The sequence below is a fragment of the Macrobrachium rosenbergii genome, chromosome 12, assembly GCF_040412425.1.
Source record: "Macrobrachium rosenbergii isolate ZJJX-2024 chromosome 12, ASM4041242v1, whole genome shotgun sequence".
NCBI lineage: Eukaryota > Metazoa > Arthropoda > Malacostraca > Decapoda > Palaemonidae > Macrobrachium > Macrobrachium rosenbergii.
Window position 1 is genome coordinate 50,549,175 of NC_089752.1, and position 15,788 is coordinate 50,564,962.

Below are 15,788 nucleotides of genomic sequence, written 5' to 3' on the forward strand. Positions count from 1 at the left end.
AATCGGGCGAAGCTATAAATGGTTACTCGCTTAATGCATGAGTGGACAAACAAACATATGAAAAGGGGATGGAGACAGGAGTAGATTCCCCACAAAAATAAAACATATAAACAGAATGATACAAATGAGGGGCATGACTGCTTACTGAAGGGCGGGACACGTCTCTTGGATTACGAAGGTGGCTTTAAAAATCACAAGGGCAGGAGCCTATGACTCGCAATTCGTTAACAAATAGAGGAATAAAAACCAAATAAATAAATAAAAGAGTAAATGATATAGGCAGAGGAGCCTATGATGGGAGAGTGGGGTATTTGTTTTGCATATTTAAAATTTATCATCCTTAGCCTATGGGTGATGATCAGGAAGATCTCTCAGCCCCAGGGCTGGAAAGGGAACCCAAATGGGCGCGACCCCGTTGGGAAGAGCTGGCACGCATGCCCTGTGCCAAAGTATGGGCACAAGGGCATGCCACTTCCCACTGTTACTCTTACTGCTTTACAACAAAATGATTTATGCATTTAGAGGGGAATGGTATCCTGTATTTTAACTGCTTCTTGTGGTGATAATTAAAGAAAAGCCTAAAGGAAAGATCAACAGAGAAGGATAAGGGATAGAAGTTCCAGAGGAAAGGAAGAAGATAGTGGAGGGCCTTGACATCCTCTTCTGGATTAGAGGTGCCAAGACCTTCGATAGATGAAGGGGGGGCACAGGTGCCAGAGCTCTAGAGCTCTGTGTAGACTACCTGGAATTTCCCGTGCCCGTGGTAATTCTGCCGCGAACCTCTCCTATTTGGACAGTTGTCCTTGGCCGGTGAATCAGAGGGCCCAACGCCAGAGAGCCGCATGGAGTGCCACCTGTATTGGCTGCTGCGACAGCTGACACAGGGATCTTCTTCACTAGTTCTACCATGATCCGTTGCAGCTCTTGGAGTTCGTCGGCCAAGTGAGAGATAGCAGAATCCTGACTCGTGATTGTGTCTGCAACAGATTGAGACAGAGAGGAGGCAGTCACAGGGGCAGGGGTGGGGGCCGTGAGAGGCTCGCAGGCATCAATGACCAGCTCAGGCACGGGTTGCGAGGCCACACCTTTAGGTGAACTTCCGCTGTGGTCTGGAGGAACCGCCTCTCTTACCAACGCCGGTAGTGGGGCCAGGCCGTGAGAAGAGAAGGGGTCCTGAGGGATCCCTTGAATGGTGATTGGAGGCGTGCTCTGGCGCTGGCACTAAGGCAGGGTCAGGCACTATCAGTGGATTCGTGTGCTCGTCGGTCAGGACGGACGGAGCTTGGCACTGCTCGGTGCATGCAAGGGGCACTGGCAGGGATTTGGAATGGGATTCAACATCTCCTGGAGGGAAATCTGATTGAGGCCCTGGCACTGGCACTGAGGCAGGGCCAGGCGCTGGAATGGGATCGGGAATCGATCGAGGGGGCCACTGTACATCGTACTCAGGTGGCACTGGTAGGAACTTCACGTCCTTATGGTACCCAGGGGGCGCCGGTATTGACTGGGGGAAAGGCGGTGGAGGATTACTCGCACCTGAGGAATGAGTTGGGGAATGTGGACCTCTGGATTGTTGTGACTTAGGTGGGGACTGAAAGTCCTGTCCCAGGGGGATGTAATAGCCTCCGGGAAGATAGCTTGCTACTGCAAGATTGCAAATTTTAGATTGATGAGGTCTTGTGACTCTCAAGTGAACCATAGGGAGTATCAATTTAAACTGATTTACTCCCTCGATTGTGACGAGTTTTCGTCTGTTGGTGATAGCTCCATAGGGAACTCTGTCCCTTCGTATGAGGGAGATTTGCGCGCCAGAATCATCGAATGCCTTGACTCGGCATGCGGGGTAGCTGCCCTGGGGAGGGGCCACATTAATGGGACCTTCGGCGGGAGGGCCCAAGGACTCGGAATTCGTGACGGCCAAGGCGACGGCAGGAGTATTTGATTTATTATTTTTGGGGCATTTCGCCCATGAGGGAGAGTGGCCATAAACCTTGCATGCCATGCATTAGCTTTGGCTAAAATCTTTTCGCACTGCTCCTGTGGAGGGTGCAGGTGAGTTATTTGGTTGGTTTCTGGGAGAGAATTTAAGAGGCGCTGTTTGCTTGTTTTGGCATTGCTCGGTGGGATGCCTGACTTTCCTACAGAACCCGCACACAACAGGTTTCTGCAAGTGCCCATTCTTGAGGGGAGCAGATCTCCCAAGGAAAGGCGAGGCGTAGATCTTCCGCCCCATTGATCCCTCCTGAGGGTGGCGAGTCTCTCACGTATCAGCTATGCGGCAACACTCCGTTAGTGTCGCAGGAGCCCTTTCTACTATGTGCGTGGCCAGAGCTGGAGAGGCGTAGCACAGGAAGTGTTCCAACTTGAACTTTTCGAGTACCTCGGCTGTGCTGGTAGCCCCTTTGGCCTCGAGCCATTTCGCTAGCACCCGCTCCGAGTGGTATGCCCAATCTGACCAGGTTTGGCCTACATCTCTTGTCTGCCCTCTCCAGCGTCTCCTCCAGTGCTCGGGGGTAATCTTGTATGCCTTGGTGACGGCTTTGCATATGACCTCCCAATCTCCCTGGTCGTCCACCAGGAGGGCATGATAGGCAATCAGTGCCTTCCCTCCGAGGAATTTGATAAGAACGAGGGAAAGTTCAGCGGGGGAGAGGGCACAGCAGTCTAGGACCCTTTCAGCCCACTCGAGCCATACTTCGGGTTCTGCCTCAGTCCATTTTGGCATAAACAGATGGGCCTGGCTGAGGGCGCCCATCCCCACAGTGGGAGCTGGGGGAGAGGCACTCCTTCAGGCCAACACTTGGAGTTCATGGGCGTGCTGTCATTCTCGTTCCTCTCTTTCTTTCTCTCTCTCTCTTGCCTCTCGATCTCCTCTCTTCTCTCCTGGGCAATTCTTTCTGCCTTCTCTCTCTTCTCCTGGGCAACTCTCTCTTTCTCCCTCTCAACCTTTCTATTTCCTCTCTTTTCTCCTGGGCGATTCTCTCTTTCTCCCTCTCTTGCCTCTCTGTCTCTCTCTGTCTCTTGCCTCTCTACCTCCTCTCTTTTCTCCTGGGCAATTCTCTCTTTCTCCTTCCTTGTCTCTCTATCTCCTCTCTTTTCTCCTGGGCAATTCTCTCTTTCTCCCTTTCTTTTCTTTCTATCTCCCTCTCTGCCTTTACAGCATCTAGGTTCCCCTAGACCCAGTCCCGTAATTCTTGGCCCGACATTCCCAGGTCTTTTCCTGCCTACATGTAGAACTTAAAGTCCTCATTGTGTTGGGTTCGTGTAGTCAACATTTTGCCAAATTTATTTGGTATGGCCCTCTAAAGTTAGATGAATTTGGATTAAGATATTTCAATAAGACGTGGGGGTGGTCTGAATGGCCAAAATGAAGAAATATACTTTATCTCTCGCACGGCCTCGGCCGGTTATTGCGGGGATAGTAGGTTAGTCGTCTAGTAAGACTTAGAATTAATTTTGTCGCAGAGGACATGGAATTTGTCTTATCAGGTGGGACATGGAATTGGTGGGCGCCACTAAGACGTGGAATTGGATGGACGTCACGTGGGACATGGAATTGGAGGACGTCACATAGGACGTGAATGGACGTCACTGAGGACGTGTTTGAGGGTGCCACGAAAGGATGTGGAATTGGAGGACGTCACGTAGGACGTGGATGGATGTCACGTGGGACGTGGAATTAGAGGATTTCACATAGGACGTGAATGGACGTAACTTAGGACGTTATAAGAGGACGTGGAATTGGAGGATGTAACTGAGGATGTGTTTGAGGACGTCACGAAAGGACATGGAATTGGAGGATGTCATGAAAGGACGTGGAATTGGAGGACGTCACTGAGGACGTGTTTGAGGACGTCACGAAAGGACATGGAATTTGTCTCTTAGGACTCAGAAACTGGATTCGTCCCGTAGGACTTACAAATTGAGTTCATCCCGTAGGACTTGGAAATTCCGTCTCATAGGACGTGGAATTTCGATTTGTCCCGTAGGACTTGGAAATTGGATTCGTCCCGTAGGACTTGGAAATTCCGGCTTGTAGGACGTGGAATTTTGAGTTGTCCTGTAGGACTTGGAAATTGGATTCGTCCCATAGGACTTAGAAATTGGGTTTGTCCTGTAGGACTTGGAAATTGGGTTCGTCCCGTAGGACTTGGAAATTGGCTTTGTCCCATAGGACTTGGAAATTCCATCTTGTAGGACGTGGAAGTTGGATTAAAAAAAAATTTTTTTGCTGAGAGGGGTCCGAGTATGTTATGGGGACAACTATTCAGGCAATGAATGAAGATTTGGGTAGGCACGTGGGGAGCGGTGTGAAGGTCGTCTGACTCTAGGATGATGCTGGCTATTTTTAGACATTGGTTGAATGAACCCTTCTGTTTACAAACACTGTCTAGGCTTTCCTGACTGCGGGGAAATTCCCGGGATGGGCGGATAATGGTGAAATAACCTTGTAATTTTTGCCTAGAAGCAGAGTTCAAACTTCGCTCTCCTAACACTTGAACTTAGTTTTAGCTAACCTGAGAGAGAATTTCAGCAATGCAAACTGATTTCGTCTCGTCCCACATGGGAGTTCGACTGTGCCTAAATAATTTGCGATTCTGAAATGCGAAGTGAAAAATTTTGTACAGAGGAATTTGTTGCACTATTCCTTGAAAGAAAAATGGTTAGCACTTGTTGTTTCCTAAATACCTATCATGAAAGGCATACATTAACAAAATCTAACACGATGGTTCTCTCCTCTCAGTTGCTACATGCATCCCAATTTCCCTAATTTCCTAGGATCAGTCACGTTCATAACAGAGTTTCCTATGCTAAAAATAAACACCTTACTTACATGAACACTCTTGGTCTGTGTGCTTGGTATCAGGTTCGGAATTGTCTCGTACCCAGCTTAGCTTTGCTAATCACTGATTTGGTGAGTTGCAAACACGACAAAGCGACAGTAGGAGGGAATTGCAACCGCAAAACAAGATCCTGGCAAGGTCGGCATTTTTATGATTTCCCCTGGTTTTCTGGATCTGTAGAGTACTTTAACAGTTCAGCAATAGAATTTTATACACTTGGCCTTGGCAATCTGACTTTTACTGTCCAGGTAATCATAAAAAGAAAAGAAAAGGGATGTTTCATATGAGCTTAGGGCTCTACTTCATGAGGGACTGTTACGTAAACACTGGGGTAACTAAAGTAATTATATTTACAATAAAAGATCAAAGGAATGGAAAAGTAAACAATATGGAGGCTTGCAAAGCCTGGAGTTCTTCCTACTAGAGACCTGAATGGTCGCAAGGCACAGCCCAAGAAGAGTCCACGGCAAATGGGTCCCTCTGCAAGAGAGATTTAAGAATTACACGCCAGTAAAGGAAAAATAGAAAACACACAGATGGATTGAAACTGCACTGAGGGTGTCAAGATCTCGAGGAATGAATGAACACTTAACACTGGGACACAAACATTTGGAATAGCACTGGGAAATAGCACATTGGATACGGGGATGTACTGGCACTCAATAAACACTTCTAAGGGCAAAATGTCATACTGAAAAGTCTTCACTTGTACTTTACCGTGGGGGAAGGGGTCTTGGGCGAAGAATGACGACAGGCGGTCGCACTTGTGGCACTCTGCACTAGTTCGCTTGGGAAGTCCGTCTACGTGGTGACGAAGGGGCTGGATTCCATGTCAGGAACTTCAGTTGGTGATAGGGGGGGTGGCGGCTCTCAGCGTTCGTAGCGATCACCCACGTGTCTCTGGCTAACTGCTAACTGCTAATTCCCATTACTAACTGCCGACTGCCAAGATCTCCCTGTCCTGGCTCCTTTTAAGGCATCTGCCGAGGGTAGAGGCCCTGATGTCGGGCCCGTATGGTGACCATGCCCAAGATGTGTCATCTTCCAGGTGTCTTGACCATCTGCTTGCATCTCCCCAGGTGTCCTGTGGAAAGACAATTCAGTGCGATCACTCTTGCCATTTAAGCTGCTTAAGGGAGCAGCACTCAACCTCTCATCCTTGGCCCTTTTTGACCGTGCCACCCAAGTGTCTGTCCCAAGTAAGGAAGGGACAGATAAGAATACTGAGAAAATTCATTTGGGTTGGCTAAGAAGATGCAGCGACAAACCCACTCCTAACATTCTACAGGGTTGGCTTTTAGCAACTTCTTGCTATAGATATCATAAGCCTAGTCTCCTTGCGCCATAAGTTATTGGCATTCCATTCTCACCAAGTCTTTGGGGATAAAAATCCTAGCCAGGTATCCTTTCATATATATGTGTGTGTGTGTGTGTACAAATTTTGCTTTAAAAGTGCTTACTTCAGAAAGAAGCAAGACAACAGTCACCGATACATACTTCAGAAAATTAGTCCTCGTGTAGAATATTTCCCAATCACTCTGCTTCTTGAATATAATGGTCCTTCCTTTCCAGTACCTCTATCACACTGTCACCTCACCTTCCCCTATTTCTTCCACTACTTACTTCTTAGTCTTCTGTATTAATCACCGTTTTTTTTCTGCCAGCCTTTCTTCTTCCAGTTTCTCCACTTGACAAAACTACCTCAGACGCTGATCCATGCCTTCTACTAGACAAATCTCTTTGCCACATTTTTATGTCACCAAGTTTTTCGCCCTCCCAGCCATTTTTATTTCCTATACATTGATAGACACTCCGTCTCAACTGCTTTCAAAAATTTTCTTTTATTTGAATTTAGTAGTCTCATTACTTTCGTGAAGATAAGTATAATCGTGAAGATAAGTATAACCTACAACACCATGTATTTCAGCGTAGGCTTTCTCAATAGGCTACCTCCAATCCCTCATCTGTTCTTTTTCTTCTCCTTCTTCTTATCGTAACTCGCACACTTTGTAATCAAATAAAGGACCCATTCGCCCCTTGATTCTCATATGGAGGTCTTAATGGGAAATCTAAATGAATTTTTTATTCCTTCGAAATCAAATAAGCCGCATTTTAGTCTCTCCGTCAGATTTTCCAAAGAAGACTCACTTTACAGCCAATAAGTCTTTCTCTCTCTCTCTCTCTCTCTCTCTCTCTCTCTCTCTTAAATTATACGGCCCCTTTTTAGGAGTTATAGCCAATGAAAGTCGCATAAAATATTGTATCTTAACCCTGGAGTCTGGGCATGGCGAATTCGCAGTTGTTTTTATTTCTTTATTTGCGCTGCAGTCCGTTGTAGCCGAGGCAGGAAATTGAAAAAGGTTGGCGTTAAGGATGATGCTGAATAGGAAGAGACACAAATTTCATTGACGTAAAGTTTAGAACATTCTCTCTCAGTGATGCTCTGAATTCTTCATATTCAGTTTCTGATAACATTTACGTCTGATGGAATTCGCCATTTGCATTTATTCACTATAAAACTCGGAGTTTCTTTAAAACCCTCTCTCTCTCTCTCTCTCTCTCTCTCTCTCTCTCTCTCTCTCTCTGAAAATCCATACTAAACTCTTACGCTATGAAAAATTATTAAATTGGATTATGTAGTTAAGATTTAACGTATACTTAAATGAAATCTCTTATCACAAATATAAAATGTCCTAGATGTTACACACATAATGTTCGATTCAAGACCTTCATAGTGAAAGGATAATTCTTAGGTTGCAAAAGACTGTTGAATACCTTCAAGCATATTAATACCTATACTCTGCTGAGATCAACAATCAAGCTGTGGGATTTACTTCCTATTTCCTCTTTCCGACTTCCTTACAATCCCCTTTACACTGTAGATTGATTACTTCAGATCAAGGCTAATCAGGCTTGATTTTATATACTGTATAAACTAGTTAACAGCCCGGCACTGCCCGGGAAAACTTGAAATGACAACCGATAAACTTTCTCTCTCTCTCTCTCTCTCTCTCTCTCTCTCTCTTCTCTCTTCTCCCTAACACCCCTCTACTCTCTCTCTCTCTCTCACTTCCCCTTGCTCTCACTCTATCTCTGTCACCCCTTCCCAACCCCCATCCCCTTTGGTGCCATTGATGTCTTACCCCACAGTATTCTTTTCCAGATAGTAAGTCATATTTATACCGAAATTAGGTACGATAAATTCGTAAAGTTACTAAGTCTACGGGCATAACCAGCCTCGTTTCACTGGCAGAACCAGCCCCGTTTCAGGAAAGCCCTTCCACCCCCACCCACTTTGGTGCCCTTTGGTGCTAGTGATGTGTTAACCCCATAGTGTTCTTTTTGAGATAGTAAGTCATATGTATACCAAGTTTGGTTGAATTTGCTGAATGCATTTCAGGGTGTATGTGGAACATACACACACACATTCATACATACATCCATTTTTAAATATATAGATAGATATGTATGTATATATATATATATAATGTATGTATGTTTGTTTATGTATATGAATATGTATGTATATATATATATATATATATATATATATATATATATATATATATATATATATATTTACTCACATATATATATATATATATATATATATATATATATATATATATATATATATATATATATATATATATATATATATATATATATATATATATATATATATATATATATATATATATATATATATATATATATATATATATATATATATATATATATATATATATATATATATATATATATATATATATATATATATATATATATTGAATCTTTCACTTGATACATACATACTACAGTATAATGGTTACTTTAGTTCGTTTCTAATCAGGTATGAGGAACAGAAAACCTGTAGGAATCCAGTTAAGTAGACGAGATTTGATTTTACTAACTCAAATTAATTACGAGAACCTCATCGACTGAGTATCGCGCATTGTGAACGTCTTTTCGTTTTTTCACCCTTTCTTTTCCTTTTTCGGTCACAGGACTTGAAGAATGGCGCCAACTTCCCTTGCTTTTAAGACTCCTTGCCGCCATCACAAGTGTGTTTTCGCATGGCTGCGTTTTGCTCATCCCGGAGTAATGTTTCTACGGGAGTACATTTCTCTCTCTCTCTCTCTCTCTCTCTCTCTCTCTCTCTCTCTCTCTTAGGGGAATAATTTTACGTATTGTTTTCATTATTCTTCCATAAAAGTTGCTAGAGATCTTAATTTTTGTAAGGCGTTAAGAACAAAGTTTTAAGAAAAAAAAAATTATGTATATAATACTATAACTAATGCCCGAACTATCCCCATTTTTATTCTCAAAGGAAATTTTGCTGTCGTGGTTGGCTGACAGTTGTTATTGACAGACCAAGAGAAGTAGAGTTCACATTTAATATCTTTAATCCTTAGCCGTGTTGAGTGATTTTGAGTAATTCTACTTTAAGTTCCCAATTCATGTTCCCTATTCGCTCTCCTCTCTCCCCCATTGGTAAGTTCTTTCCCTTTCTTAGTACTTTTCTGTTGCACCATTCCCGCTCTTCATTACCCAGCAATGCCAGCCTTCTCTCCAGCTCTTCTTCCTATTCCAGGCTCCTCCCCACGCCCTACCCCCAGCTCTTCCATCTCCGAGTCTCCATCCTTCCTTATTTTTTCTCCTCTCAAGAGAATAAGCCTTTGCCTTTGATTGCAGTGTCAGCGGAGGGGGTGTACTAATTCAGCCGGAAGCTCCTTTAGTTACGACGTCGTTAACTGTGCAATAACGACGCGATGGACAGCTTATTAGCAATGTCTTGGACATTCATACCCCCTTCCCCTCCTCCTCCTCCTCCTCCTTCCTTGCCCTTCGTTATCCTCCCCCTCCTCTGCTTTCTTTCCCTTCCGCAGCTCTTGCTCCCCTTCTCGTACCCTGCCGTCCTAGTTCTGCCAGATATCACAGGGGGGCTCTTCTGTCTCATTCATCTAGTCTGTTACAATGTGCTAGATATGCTACAACAAGATTAGAACGAAGGGAATGGCTATGTTATTGTAGCAATGTGCTGATGGATGAGGTTTTCGCGATAGATGAATTTTTACCAATTTGTTTTAAACCCTGCCTCCTCCATCTGCATTACGACCACTCGCCGCCGTTACTGCTTTCACTGTTCACAGGAATGATCGTGATGAAGTTTCAAAGTACTTATGCCTCAAGTTTTGTAGCAGATACTCGATACTGTCATTAAGTCCTGATTTTTTTTTTTTTTTTTTTTTCAAAACATTGTCCATATTCAGAAAGGGGATCTAATAGCATTTGGGTGTGTTTGTTGTGACCAAGTAAGTTATTTCTTTTATTAATTAACTTTATTAAGAGACGAAACGTGGATACAGAAGTAGAAATAATCTTCTTAAGCTGAGCATTTTGTAATACAAGACAATATAGTTTCTACTACCATCTCAATTAAAGTAAGCAAGGCGCTGTTTCTTAAATGTGTTGGCAAATTTCCAAACTATGTAATTATGCTTAATATTCATTCAGTCTTAAGAAGAGATACATTATAATTTTGGAACTTGAGTGATGTATTTATTTGTGAATCAGTTTGTCTAAGCATCAGTACTCATATCTGTCGAAGTTCAAAAAATAAAAAATAACCAGTACAACCTACCAGGGACTTTTCATTCCAGTGATTTTAACTGTCAATGGCTCCTTGTTAAAAAAATCAGAACATAGAATACAAACCCGGTCACAGTGTATTAGGTTCTGGATTGAAAACTAGAAATGATATATTGAAAGAAGTTCAGAATTGTTTTATAAAAAGTTAAATGTTGATACCCCAACAGCAAGTCAAACCCTCAAGTATTACAACGCAGTTTATAACTTGAATGCTGACTTTAATTGTTTCATTTAATCCTAAAATCCTTACGGAAGGTAAGGTCGGAATGCCAAGCCTCAGCAAAAGTGCATGAATTTTGTTGCTGAAGCCCCTGTCCCTCTTGCAATTAAAGCTGTCAAGAGATCTGCCATGTCAGTGAGCCACCTAACTTCTAGGCATCTGCCTCTTCTCCCTTTTCTCCTCTCCCTTTACCTTGCACCATTTAGATCTTTGGTCCTAAGATATTAGTGCGCGGTCCGGTGCTCCTCATCTTGTCTGGATACTGACCGCCCCTGGCAGGTTCAGCCAAAACCATTAACAACTTCCAGAGCGAATTTGTGAAGGAAACCGCGGTGTCTTCGAGCCCTAAGGCGACACGGGGCACTCATTTGGAAAACCCCTTGTGGGTCTCGACCGGTAGACCATTTAGTTGTGTCTTGTTTTCAACTCTTCCTGTTGATGAATTGCAATTTGTTCGTGAGCCGCACCTTTCGTTTATGTTTGTAAGCGTATGTATGGCCATTTATGATCCATTTATGATCAAGATGTCACTGGAACTTGTCGAAGGATGCTGACATAATGAGATCAGACGTCGCTGATTGATTTCCCAGTCATTCGCGTCAGATGCAATAACGCCTGTTCTGCTATACAGAGCCAAGAACGCGTGCTCTCATTCTGAGTGCCAGATGCGATTGTGTAAGAAATCCCTCGAACTCCACCCCGCCCCCACAACCTCCTCACACACATAACACAAACCCACCCACCAACCAGGGTGCCCCCACCCCTTTCCCTACCGGGATGTCCAAGGTTGCTCAAGACGTGTGTAGCACTTTGAGATGACTACTTTTATTTAGTATTCAGTAAAAGGCCACATACTTACATATGCTTCTCTCTCTCTCTCTCTCTCTCTCTCTCTCTCTCTCTCTCATAACTTATCTCTCCATCCTGTTCCTAAAAGTATCTGGAAAATATACTTATTGTTAATATTTTCATTCTTATTATTAAATGAAGCTTACAGTTGAAGATTTTCAGATTAAATGCATTAGACTAAATTTTGGTACAAATTACACAAAAGGGTCAATACAACAAAAGACTCGTAATTTAAAAAATTGCACTGCTCTTGATTTAATTTATTAACACCAAGAAGCAACTGCCGGCAGTAGAATTTTTATGAAAAGAAAACGAAAAACTTTCAGCTTGGTGGGGTACTTCTACAAATGCGACCAGCCACAAAAGAGCCAACAGCTCTATTGTTACAAGATTTGCATAATGGCGTAATTCTCTCTCTCTCTCTCTCTCTCTCTCTCTCTCTCTCTCTCTCTCTCTCTCTCTCTCCGAGAGTCTGTACCTTGGTACGATTATGTTTGTCTTCTTTAGATGACTGGGCTGTGACACCTCGTCTGGCGATTATGTTCCATATTCCTTTGATTCTATCCTTAATTTCTCACCTCTAAGCTCCTCCCACTTCTTTGGGGCTAGGCATACAAGTAATTACAGTACCAGTGTTTTTTCTACTTAGTTTTTATTACTTCGAAAGAGTACTTTTCTGTTGTCCTATCTTATCTTATTGTAATGTAAGTATGATGAATGTTGCGTGGAAGCTACGTTCTTTAATATGCTACATTATTTTTCATCAGTTAGTGAGTGATTTGAGGTTATTGCTATCAACAGGAGAAAAAGACCCATTTAGTGAAAATATCGTTTCTATTTTTCCTAGTTATATACACATGAATTTATTGTGAGTGGGTTATTCACTTTTATATACTTGTGTGTGTGTGTGTGTGTGTGTATATATATATATATATATATATATATATATATATATATATATATATATATATATATATATATATATATATATATATATATATATATATATATATATATATATTAAAGAATCTGAATTCTACAGGAGTATGTGATTCTGTGTATATGTGCATATATATATATATATATATATATATATATATATATATATATATATATATATGTGTGTGTGTGTGTGTATTGTATCCGGAAAAATATGAAGATATGCGCTGGCTTTCCAATTTTTTTTTTTTTTTTTCATAAAAATGATAAGAGGTGACACTAAAAAAGAAACTGTTAAAAAGAACATAAAAAACCTATACACCTTTATTGAACCTGTTAGTTTTCTTCAAGTTTCGCAGGAACTTTCCATCACTTGCTCCAAGAAAGCCACTCTCTCCCTTTACATTCCAAAAGGTTTTTTTTACGAAAAACTCTCCTGCGCCTCAATCTTTGCCAAACGGTAACTTCCTTGAATCATTCCTTTCGTGTGTAGGAGAAAGTAATTTGTTTTGCTAAAAATGAAAGGCAGAAGTTTTGTTATGATCCATCTTCTAATTAACGGGGCAGAAGTGATGGTTTTCTTTTATTGGAAGCAATTGTTTGCCTCGGGATGGCTTGCTTTTTAGGGGTCCGTTGTGCTTGGAGGACAAATAAATTTGGGGGTTGGGTTAGCTGGGCGATTTCTGTGTGAGCTCTCTCTCTCTCTCTCTCTCTCTCTCTCTCTCTCTCTCTCTCTATATATATATATATATATATATATATATATATATGTGTGTGTGTGTGTGTGTGTGTGTGTGTGTGTGTGTGTATACACATATATGTCTGTTTATCAAAATGGTTATAAAAGGCATGATGATTTTTACGATGTGAGTAACACATCAAATGATATTCTCAATGAGAAGTTGAATAATAAAGCATAGTAACGCTGACTGAGGCTTAATTCACTAAGATCATAATTAATTCATTAATTAGTAATTAAAAGGATAAGGGGTAACCCAAAGTCTTCGAGTCGCATCTGTCAAATTCATTGAAACCAACATTTAATGAATTGGTCTTATGAAAACTTACCAAGGATTATGTAGAGGTTGTTTCTGTTTTTTTTTTTTATGGAAATAAAGTAGAGCTATAAAGTACTGGATAAACCGCGATTCATTAGGTTAAAGTCATGCTTATCTTTCAAGGTAATGGCCCCTGTGGGCTAGTTCCATATGAATAGGACTCATCTTCTGAATGATAATAATTATGATGATAATAATAATAATAATAATAATAAAAATATATTTCCCTTTGCACCACAGTGCTTTCAATGTTATTCAGGTTCGCCTTTCTCTCTCTCTTTAAATATATATGTGACATAAGTTTGTGTTTGTGTAAATGGCCTGGAGCCAGCAACCTCATCCCAAAATACATACTGAAATTATATATATATATATATGTATATATATATATATATATATATATATATATATATATAGTATATATATATACATATATATACATATATATATTCATATATATATATATATATATATATATATATATATATATATATATATATATATATATATTGTGTGTGTATTCATATGTATATAGCTTTGTGTGCGTGTGTTAATTACAGGTATTAATTGAAACTACTATACACGTTTCGTTCATAAGAGTTAGTTTTCCAAATCTGTGAAGCCAAAATTTATATTTTTATATATTTTCCGGCCTTTGAGTCCGTGCCCTGAGATGAGTGGCTTAGAGAGATAGGAAAAAAATATAACGAAATTAATGTGAATCGCCCGAAGAATCTAATTTGGAATCGGCTTCCGATTCACTGGTCTCTGAGAAACGTTTCAGTGATTCTCTCGAAACGTTTCAGTGAGTATTTGTATCCCTCGCTCCTGGGGCGATCGCTCTCTTATTCTCATATGACTGTGCTTAGAGCTCTTATTGTTCCTTTGAAGTGACAAGGACCTTTCTTTCTTGAAATCATAATTTTAAAATGTTACGCTATTTTAGTAATGGCATTGCATGCGCTCGCAGAATCACATATGTATTCATATAAATATGTATTTCAAGTATGAGAGTCCATAAATACCACTGGTTGGCACTGTGATATGAATTTTTTTTTTAAATGTTCCAGATTAGTTTGTCAAATCAAAATTGATTAAAGTAGTAGTGATCTCCTTCAAGCTATCAAGGACTCCACCTCAAAATCCCAGAGAGAATGTTCTCACCATCATTCACCATAATTACATGATTTACGTTTGTGCGGGAGAAGTTTCACTGTTCATTTAATTTCAAAATGATCGTAAAATTCCAGTCTAAAGAAGCTCAAAAGACATAAATCTACTGGAGTATGATTTAGGTTCCTTTAGGTGTCTTTGCTTGAACTAGAGATTTTCACTCTCCCCCTTTCCTCCATCCATTCTATTTCCGTTCTCTGTATTTCAACCCTGGCCATTTCCAGCACTGTCTCCTCCCAAGAATGTTTCATTTAAGGTCTGCGTTTTCTCCTTAATGCCCTGTTCTTTTCTCTTAGGTCATGGCCCTACGTGGGAGGTGAGTGCCATCAGCGTGGGAGAAGCCGGATCCGATTGGACGAGCCTGGCCGGACTTTACGGCCGGTTAGCGGTGAGGGAAGCGAACCTGCTTATCAAAGATGTCCATAATGGTGAGTGAAGAGGCTGCCGAAAAAAAGCTGTTCACTTATTAAGTTGTTAATTTGCAGTGGTCGTATACAGAAATCACTTGTATTACTGTTGAATAATTAGTTTACACATACAAATTGTTTAGATATGGTAGTTTATTTCTATAATAATTTCATGTTACTTATTTACAGTTTGTTTATGCACCTCCTTATCAATTGATGCACCCAAAGATAAGAGGTTTGGTGTAGACAGAAGCAAATATTAGGATGTTTAGACAAGTTGCATGAAGTAAGCAGACATATCAGGTAATGTGCCTGACCCATCCTGAAGCCTTTAGAGCGTACCCAGCTGTAAAGTCTGACCGAAGCAAGGACTTTCGCGACAGGCTTTTGACTCAGCGGTCATTCGATGCTCGATGTCTGGCATGTTATCCATCGAAAGCATCCCCTTAACTTTGCTCATTGCTCTCCAGCGGCGTTCTTTGTGTAATTGAGACACGTATGTGGGTGCCAATAAACATTTGGCTATAAGAAATAGCTTTGAGGGTTTTTATGTCAAGGGGAGTATGTTTGTATCTATTGATCTTTTTTGCTTCATGGGCAGAACACTAGCTTAGCCAAGAGTGTTTTGCGAAATTCCTTGTCCCAT

The 15,788-nt window shown here is 41.2% G+C and overlaps 1 protein-coding gene across 1 annotated transcript in view; it reads left to right on the top strand.

Moving 5' to 3' along the window:
- LOC136843651 (uncharacterized) overlaps positions 1-15,788 on the top strand; it is a 512,877-nt gene that overhangs the window by 483,048 nt on the left and 14,041 nt on the right. The window contains exon 7 of the mRNA XM_067112195.1: positions 15,032-15,163. Coding sequence (XP_066968296.1) covers positions 15,032-15,163 — 132 coding nt within the window. The remainder of the gene's footprint in view (positions 1-15,031; positions 15,164-15,788) is intronic.